This window comes from Colias eurytheme, chromosome 1 (assembly GCF_061535395.1).
Source record: "Colias eurytheme isolate Ceu_HAF_F1 chromosome 1, ilColEury1 Martin Lab GWU primary, whole genome shotgun sequence".
Lineage (NCBI taxonomy): Eukaryota > Metazoa > Arthropoda > Insecta > Lepidoptera > Pieridae > Colias > Colias eurytheme.
The window spans coordinates 8,877,059-8,886,944 of NC_142980.1; the positions used below are offsets into that span (position 1 = coordinate 8,877,059).

Genomic DNA, 9,886 nt, shown 5'->3' on the forward strand with positions numbered 1-9,886 from the left:
AACTGTTGCTCGTTTTATTTGTATTACGGGTCGTTCAACTACGAACGCTCGAACACTTGTTGCGCCTTATATTACGTAAGCTGTTTAAAAGCTCGTACCATTTCGAGATTGGTTCATCTATTATCATTGTATGGAACTATACGACTATCTTTCTCTTTGCTCTTTGGAATTATTATGAGCTTTTTTATCAATATTCAGTATGTTCTTCAACTATTTCTTTACTTTGCTCTGAAAATTTGGCATCTTTTTCATTCAAGTCAATAATTTATTTCGCGGTTCGTAGGTATAAAAAGCTAAGCGATGATAATATGATTAAGCTCGAAGCATCGAAGTAAGCAAAGTATTTATCTTATTCTTATTTCTAAAGCATAATTTATCAATTATTATAGGGATATTGAAATAATATAAATAATATATATATATATATATATATATATATATATATATATATATATATATATATATATATATATATATATATATATATATGGTATTTCTTCGTAACCTTTTTGTTTCAAATTTGTGAAGCGGCTTAATATAGGGAAATGGTTTATTTTTGTTTCACAATATTCACATATTTGATGCAAAAATCGACAGCTATTTTCATTAACTTGACGTTCAAAAACCAACCTAAAAATAACAGTAGGTTGTATAACTGAAATATATGTATTTCATGATATTTTTAGCAGTAGCTTTTTCATACCGTTCTCTGTAGTTACACGCGCGGGAAAAAACATGGACAATTACTTTCTTTACTTCCTTTCCTTTTATTATACTAACCCATTAATTAATAAAACAACAGATACGGTTACATCTTTATATGTATTACCTAGTAGTAATTACGCATTTAATAAATTACTTAATTGAAATAAGCCTATGAGAAATACTCTTTTCAGGGTATTTTTTATGAATACCATTCATTATTAAATAAAATTACCTTTCAAATATTATATGCTTTGTCATTCTCTGATTTTATTCTTATTTCATTTTTTATAACAAAATATAGTATCATTTTTAAAAGTAGTTCCAATTCCTTATGTTCCGAGGACTATAGTGGTTAAATTGAACTAATACACACACAAAAATTATCCTGGCGCAATCCTGTTGATACATTTCTACTTTACAAAGAAGTTTTGTAAGTGAATCTTTCCCGCGTCTTGTTTGAATGAGTTCCGAATGTAGTTCTAGGTCAACTCTACATCTATACTTCCCTTCCTGTTGCCGTGGGCGTGTGTCAATGTGTGCGCGAATCGGGTCCCTCGGCGCATGTGCGACCTGGTTAACCAATAATATTGCAAATTTCAATGTCAATGTTACCAACGTGAGGAACCAAAATAAACACTCAATACTAGGTTTATGGCAAAATTCAGTAAATATCAAGGGAATGCTGTTGAATTTGCAGTGGAATATGTATTAAAAAAATGGAAATAATTATTTAGAATATTTCTCGTTAAAAAGGGGAATTAAAAAAATTGTTCGGCACTGTTCCGGAAAGGAATTTCTATTCTGTGTTACAAGACTCACACAGGCGCAGCTCTCCAAGGTCAACCATTCGGAGGCTTTACCGCTCTGACAATTAAAAGTGCATATTTGCAGTTCAGCGGTCGAGCCTTCAGCTGTCTTCGGATGAGCTCCATCCAGTCAGGCTTCGACTCACATAGGGTTCACTTGTAAACGCGCTCGACATTTAGAGTCTTATCGAATATAATATAATTGGAATTTAATTTGTAATCAGTAATCATGTCGAAGATTTTACAGTATTTAGTTAGTCAGTTTCGGGTAAGATTCGGTCGTAATTAAACTTTTAAAAGTTTATTTCTACGATTGTGCAACTAAAAAATTATATTTTTTCGGGAACGCAGCGAGTGTTTTGCATGGATCCTCCGAATGAGGAGGCACAGGAAGAAGAAGAAATAGAATTCCTGTCGGAAATATCATCTGAGGGCATGCGGACCGTGGAAAGCTCGCCCTCCAGTTCGTGCTTCAGCTCGCCCGTCAGGGAATTTTCTGCGGCCGGCATCAGGATCTGCATAGAAGATGTGGATTGTGAGTAGGCTATGTCAAAATTTAATAAATTAATATTTTTAACAGTATGTATCATGGCTATTTTTTTAACATTGTAGTGCGAAAATAAATTTATAGATTCGAAATTCTGTAATACTTTCTTTGTATGTTATTTATTAGAATTATAAGTTTTTTTGATACTTTCAAGTGTTAAAACAAAACCAAACAGCGATTGTAAATAAATGTTATAACTTTCGAAGCAGTTAAATTACTACATTGAATAATTTTATAACATATTTCGTTGTAAATACATACATTATGTATTAATTTCATAATATGGCGACAGTGTGAATTTTTGCAGTGCTATTTGATAGATTTGGCATTTGTATTGTTACATTGCGAATATTTTCTTTGATTTCGATATTTGTATCCACACATTTTTTCCATATTTTTTATTTAAACAAATACCAAAAAAAAAGTGTTTCTTATTCGGCAATATAAAATCAAGCATATACTAATAAATTGTACGGCGTCGCATTTTATAAAAGCATTAGTGATAAGCTTTTAGTGTGTACGTTGTGCGCGGAGTGGCTTGAGTTGGGCCCGCCGCCGGCTGAGGCTGGGCGGCCGCGGGCGAGCTGTGTTGGGGAGGCGGGCAAGCTGGCGGGAGCGGCGCCTACACACGATCAACATACGTTTAATATGTTTTATTACGACTAATTGATGGCAAATATGTTTCTTTGTTTCTTTTTCATTGTTCGATGCTTGGCTTTTAACATGTTGAAATTTTTATAGTCAAAAATACTTAATAAAAAAACTTTGCACCCAATATTTCTCCCTTTCAGAGACCGATGCGTGGCTGTTATCTTTTTGAAACTTCAAGTCTTAATACCAAAAAAATACTCAACAAAAATTATTTTTGACTTATTTATTGTCAATATCTAAACCTAAGATCTAAACTTATTGTTTTACCCATCGATATTTATGTTATTTTTAAATTTAACCAAAATAATGGTATAAATGTAATTAAGATAGAAACAAATATTAAATTGTGAAACTGTTATGTAAGTGTGTTTTATGTGTAGATATTATATAAATGAATAAATAAATAAAAATACTAATATAAATGGCTTTTTATAATCCACGACTCACCCCTGTTATTAAATGAAATCATTTAGGTACCTAATCGATAACTTTTTGAGTATGTAACACATGAGTGTAAGAGATAGAGAGATATCAAAAAGATAACTTTATGAGTGTAAGAAAAATGTAATAAAAAGTTAAAGGTAGGTAATAAAATATTAGTTGTAAGCTAAAATTATTAACTAGATTCTTAAATTAGAACTAGTTTAGATTAAGCATAACGCATGAAACAAGATTATAAGATATAGTTTGATTTGACTGTTGTACAAATGAATATTATTAAGGTTTAGTACTAGCAGCCGTGATATTTGCTTGAATATAAGTAGTATAGTAAGGTTTGAATGTCATTTCGTGTTCCCGAAAGAATTTTTGTCAAAGAAGCTTTTTTTTAGGAGGGTTATCAGACGGGGAGGCGACGCGCGCGCCTTCTCGTAACCGATCCTCTCGGCGCGACGATCCACGACGACATACCTTGGCTGGAAACCACCTGTTCTTGCACCCCCACCACGCTTTGGAAATTAACCGCGATCTCGAGGTAAGTGGCCGAACAACTCACACCTTTTTAACATTTTCGACGGTTCCTTTAGTAATGTGTTCCATTTATATATAGCAGTATCAACCTGCGCAGGCGCCTAATGTTCCAGAATACGCGACCGTCGTAAAAGATTATGACTCGAGACGAAATCGCTCTTTAGATCCGCGTTTTAGAAAGGTAAAAGGTGTTGTTGTAAATTGGGGTGTGCTGTTTGCAGAGCTTAGCGAGTGGAGATTCTAATTACTAACCAAATAAATTTTTATTGTAATACTAGTTATTATAGATATAATATGGGTATTTAAATAGGTGTTAAAACTTCAATAACCTTTAGGTACTTTAGGTATACGACTAATAGTTGGAGGATCTATTGCGTAATGAATTAGTCCTAATCAAGCTTGTTTTTATTTTATCTAAAATAAAATTAGTTCCTTGGCTTGGTTTTAACACGTAGCTTTTCTAACTAACAAATAGAACAAACTTTTCGGATAACATTTATATATTTTATGACTCAATAAAACATAATTTCTGAAACTAGGTGTCATTGAGTATTAACACGCGAATATCTTGTAGCCTCCATTGCCCCGCGGCTATTTACCGCAAACGTTCTTCTACGACGATGACCCGGGAGTTATGTCTGAGGTGGAAACGTCGTCTACAGGGTTCCGGCGAGGAGGCAAGCAACGGTCTTCTCTACCGGTTGTGCGAACACCCAGCAAAACGCTCGAAAGACCTCTAGGTGAGTAATACACCGAGCGACACCAAAATTAATACTAATTCTTTACTTTCGGTCAATGTCAGTATAAAGATACAATGTTTTTGTCCGCAGGCCTCGTATTCCTACAATACCGAAATGAGACAAAACGCGCTTTGCTCCCAAACGAAATCACTTCTCTCGATACGGTAAAGGCACTCTTCGTTCGTAGCTTCCCCAAGCAGCTCACAATGGACTATCTGGACAGCCCGCTCGTGAAAATTTACATTCATGACGGGTCAAAAGATATGTTTTACGAGCTGGAAGACATGCGGTAAGTAAGGTCGGGGACGGTAAATAAATACCTATTGGCATTCTGTTTTAATTAAACGTTTTTCGAAAGACATCATAATAAACAAAAAGTTAGAGAAGGATACGTAATGCCAAATTATCCTCACGAAAGTTATCACGCGACTTTTAACTCTATTCGCACTGTGAAATGTGCGCTAGAGCGGCTAATAGGAGTCATAGGACAATAGACTATCGCAAAACTTTAGAACGATTGTTCAGCGCTTCATAAATACTAGTTTTGTTAAGTTTTATTTTGACGAAAGACAAAGAGTGGCACTTAGGGGCGTTACCGGCCTTGCGCGTTAGCTGGTTCGTCCTCGGCACACTATAAACTCAGTACATATCGTGCTACAGCCCCCTCAATACGAATAGGGAGAACGCGGGAAGTGTCGATACAGGCAAGTTCTGACGTTTTTATTCAAATTTTCATGTATTCTATCGTATACCTAATAATTTTTAGAAATAATTAGTCTGGTTAGAAAAAAATATATATTTAAGTAATATATATTTGTCATTTGTTAAAATCACGTTAAATTTTAAACTTATATTTCAATTCGCTATAAAATATTTTTTTCTAAATAAATTGAATTTTGACGTCAGAACCTGCTAAAAACGCGAATATGCGGAAAAACATCATCCACGAACACGATGAACGGTGTCCGTAAGTATCATATTATTATTAAGTATATAAATGTAGTATAAAATAACAATTCTGCATCTTATAGGTTGAAAACGTAGCAAGAATTGTCATACGGTACTTTAAAGATGGTAGATATCTCCTAAATACTAGATTTTGCATGTGACGTCATCATCACTAACCAGGAAAAAATTCATCAAAATTGGTCCAGCAGAACCCATATAAGTAACAGTCTAGCCATATGTAAATCTAGTTACACATGTGTTTTGAAAATTTTATCAAAATCGGTTCAGCCGAATCTCGTGTAAGTGTACCCGCACTATGGAAGATGCATTTATTTAATGATTTTATTCAATATACTCCGTCTTAGAACTATAATGTGATGCTACATATAATAAAATTGCATAGATGTGCAGCTTTTATATGCACAATCTAATATCTTCATATACATTTTTATAATATATTGACGTATCAGCATTATACGAATGTAAGATAATATTGATACAAGACAAACCGATCGACCGCTACGAAATATCAAGAAACAATATTCCAAGAAATAAACTTTAAACCCATTAAAAAACATATAACAATAAAATATTTGCAGCAAACCGATGGACTCAAGAACATCTGAAATTATTTCTCATCAAGTTTATATTACCTACAAATGCACGATAAGATGGGCATTTCCAACTAAGACGTTTTTGCTTGACAATTTGAAATCGAATATTCAGATCACTAGAGCTATAAAACGGAGCTCTACATTCAATTCCTTAGTATTGTCTCGATTAATTTAACTTTACAAAGTAACAACAGTATTTACGGAAAATCACTGGCAGTAATTCATACGTATTGTTAAAGCGAATATCCTGTGATATTCGCGCATCCCATGGTTCAAGTATAAAATTTTAATATAAAACATTGGATTATACGGGTATGGAAAATTTTCCCATCTTCAACACCCACGTGAAGTTATTATTGTCCATTAATCATGGCTGAATTATGTAAACATGTATGTTTTGATTATAATAGAAGAGAATAAATTAGAGAAATCAGAATTATATATTCGTAGCTACTTAATATGCGTAACTGTTCACAACCAGAATCTGAATTTGTTTCAATGAGTGCGTATAATTGAATCCCAAAGATTGGTCGAACAAAATAGTTTTTTTTAAAGAAACCCTAATCTTACGGAGAAAGAAAGAAGAAGCTTAAGATAAAAGCATTTGTATGACCTAGTAGGTGCCTTAACGTGGGCGAAGAACAATCTTAAATTGCCGGCATAATACCCGTATCGAAGAGCTTTAAACCCATCGAATTAAGGCGGCTATCCTGAGTTTCTAGTTTTCCTCCAATCATTTATAATTAAACTTGAAACTCCTACATATTATTTAAACGTAGAAATTGAATTTCAATGTAAGTTCTCACTCATTAGTGCGATGGATTCTTAATTCGCATATTTAAATCATGTCCTAAAAATATAAATAAACTAATAAAAACCCATGTTTTTGAAAATACATCTATAAATAGATACAATCGCCACGCGCCCTACATTTTCATTGTTCATAACATCGGTATTTTAATAAAATATAATTATTTAATTGTCAATTATAAATAAATGTAAACGTAGTTTATAATTAAGCATGTTAATTGCTCATGACCATATTGGACATATAATTGTTTCTCAAACATATCAGAATGAGCCGCAGGCTGTCACATAATTTAATGAAAACATACATGTTGACTGCCCATTACCGTAATGCCAAACGCATTACTCTGATCAAAGGATAAATGAGTACATTTCCAAAATAGTTCGATTCGCAGTAATTATTATACAATGAAAAACTCACAATGAAATTCAAAGGTAAATTTTACAATTTTTCATTGAAAAAACTCACAATGAAATTCAAAGGTAAATTTTTCAATCTTTCTTACAATTTCTACGAATATTAAATATGTTTTCTGCATATTGATAAAATAAAATTTGATCATTGTTCTCGTTTTTCGGAATACTCGTATGTACTAAGTTTATTCAGAATACTAATTAATGGCCATCAGAAATACTGAGAACTGGGTGCACATAAAAGCGGATTTTGTAATCTGACATTATTTTCAATGGTTTTAATTTTCATGTTGTAATTATTGGTAATAAGGATTATATTTTCAAGACTTTCGTCCTCAGCCTATAAAATCTTCTAAATTTTATTTAATAGAGCTTGCTTGTGACGTACCTTTTTAATTTGTAGAAGTTAAAGCGTTTAAATCTATGCGCTAGAGTTGGATACAAACTGTACTATACTTATGATTTCATAATAAACTATTATCTCAAAATCTATTAATAATAATAAATTAATTTTATTCTTATATTAATGTCACGAATTTAAATTATAGAAGGTATTAGAAGTGTTTTCAGAATTAGGTACAAGACTAAATCGCGTTTAGTAAGAAAATGGAACTAGTCCAGTGTGTTGGAAATGCATGTGAATCGAATAAGCAGAATTGTAGATATGTACCTATTATGTGGAGAATTCCTGTTTCCTTGAAAAGCTTACGTTCCTATTGTAGACCAAGATTTCTGATAAGCGTTTTCCGCCATCTTAATCAGAAGATAAAATTCATTATTTTAAAACTGAAACAAGAAAAATTCTCCATTGCGAAAAGAAAAACGTATATAGGATTCCTTCAGTCTCTTTTTTACTCTCAACAATTTGGGTCATATGCATCATCTGGGTCATATGTCGTAACATTTTTTGCTATTTCGATTTTTGTAGTAGCAAAAGCGATACTTGTAGAGCGTGTTCAGACCTACAATTCCGTTTTAGAAATTTCCCTTTGTCAACAATTTTCACCTTTGGCGAGTCGCAAAGTTGGTAAGTCCGCACTTAGTGTCGATTGAAGCAGTTACAATCTTGCAGGGTGAAGGTTCACTTTCACCCGTTTTGTCATGTACAAAATTTTTTGTGTCGAAATATTTCCCTAAATGCTGCTAACATTTTTTGCTATTTGCTCAAAATACCCACCATGTTTTTCAACATTTCATGAATTTAGTTTGAAGTTTGTTAATAAATAAGGTTTACTAAATTAAATTTTATTAAAAAACCTAAAAAACTAAGTTTGCATGAAAGTATTCGATGTACCTATTACAAAAATACAATTGAATTTTTTTTATTACAATACGTTACTTATATTTCTCTTTTATTTCTATCTTCAGTAGTGTGATTATGCTCCCCTTGCTTCCGAATACACCCTTGAAACTAGGATATCTTATTAGGTACAGGTGATGTGTATTCTTAACTCTTCATTATATCCAATCCCAAATAGCCTCTGTTAAATAGAGGTACTTACAGGCTGATGGCAGGCCATAGTTATACGGTTATCTCATCATCTTCATCATCATCAGCCCATAAAAGATACACGAGACTCCGACGAGGTTACCGGCCATAATCAAAGAGTGGTTTGGCTGATGTCAATTGTCGTCGAACTTTTCATTCTTCGACATGTCGGTTCGAGCAGTGAAGATGTTATTCACGTACGCAGATAAATTTAAGAATCAATTTCTTTGTCTCTCTCTTGCTCACCTGGTCAGAAACCCCCGACGATCTTTTTAAAGACCGAATTCCTCACTACTAAGCCACCACTGAACTTATTTTCATGCAAATTCTCTTAAATTTTTTAATCATTAGAAACTACATAAAATAGACCTATGATCTTCTGAATATGTTGGAGAGCTGTCATCATGTGTTCAGAATTTGAATTCGACATAACATTTTTCCTCCATCCTCACAATTTTATTGGGACTGCCAATTCTTGACACTTTCTTTTTTTGGAAAATTGGATCGTTATTGAGCTATTGTTCATATTTTTCGTATTTTTCACGGTATTACTCAAATGGTCTCAACTCCCCCCCACCCTTTTCCATGCCTTTTTTAAATATTTTCGGTCCACATGCATTTCTATTTTCTAACCTGTCCATTCGGACGTATCAATAGAATTAAAAATAAATTTAGGTGGTTTCTTTAGGCCAAAATTCATTCCATAAATTCCGATTATTTACTTCCCTGTGATTAAACTATTGTTGGTTTGTTCAGTGCCCATCTCCGAGACATACGCGACCGATCCGTGCTTCGTCTTTTTGAGTCCAAAGATTTAAACGGTGGAGTGTTCCCTGGAGCCCTTGGTGTGGGTTCGGTAAGGCTGCCGGCCCTGGCAGCAACCAGCTCGTCGACTGCCAACCTCGAGGTAAGTTTTAGCATTAGGAGTTAAATAATCCAATTCTTTAATCTGTTTAATCTTAATAAATGTTCAAATTGTTGTAATTCCTCCATACATTGCTATATAATGGATACGTTTTCAGAAAACCAATATTTGCGATATTTGCGTATAATTTATATTGAAATTATTAGACGTAGTGAAAAATTCACACAAATTAATTGTTTTAGGACCAAAACACTTACTTTAGTGAACCAGAGATTGACTCTGATCATCTGTCACAACATGTTCACAAGAGCAAGGTAGAGTGAAAAACTAA

General features: G+C 33.3%; 1 protein-coding gene across 6 annotated transcripts in view; it reads left to right on the plus strand.

Moving 5' to 3' along the window:
• LOC149911145 (coiled-coil domain-containing protein AGAP005037) overlaps window positions 1-9,886 on the plus strand; it is a 153,702-nt gene that overhangs the window by 88,045 nt on the left and 55,771 nt on the right. For 4 of the 6 annotated variants that reach the window (XR_016456848.1, XM_090103376.1, XM_090103395.1 and 1 more), the window contains exons 4-9: window positions 3,540-3,682; window positions 3,758-3,859; window positions 4,253-4,418; window positions 4,509-4,707; window positions 9,447-9,597; window positions 9,798-9,869. Coding sequence is in view for 5 of the 6 variants with exons in the window: in XM_090103376.1 (XP_089959502.1) it covers window positions 3,540-3,682; window positions 3,758-3,859; window positions 4,253-4,418; window positions 4,509-4,707; window positions 9,447-9,597; window positions 9,798-9,869 (833 nt within the window). In the remaining variant the exon portion in view is untranslated. The remainder of the gene's footprint in view (window positions 1-3,539; window positions 3,683-3,757; window positions 3,860-4,252; window positions 4,419-4,508; window positions 4,708-9,446; window positions 9,598-9,797; window positions 9,870-9,886) is intronic. The other 2 variants (XM_090103388.1, XM_090103404.1) reach the window with 2 other exon arrangements.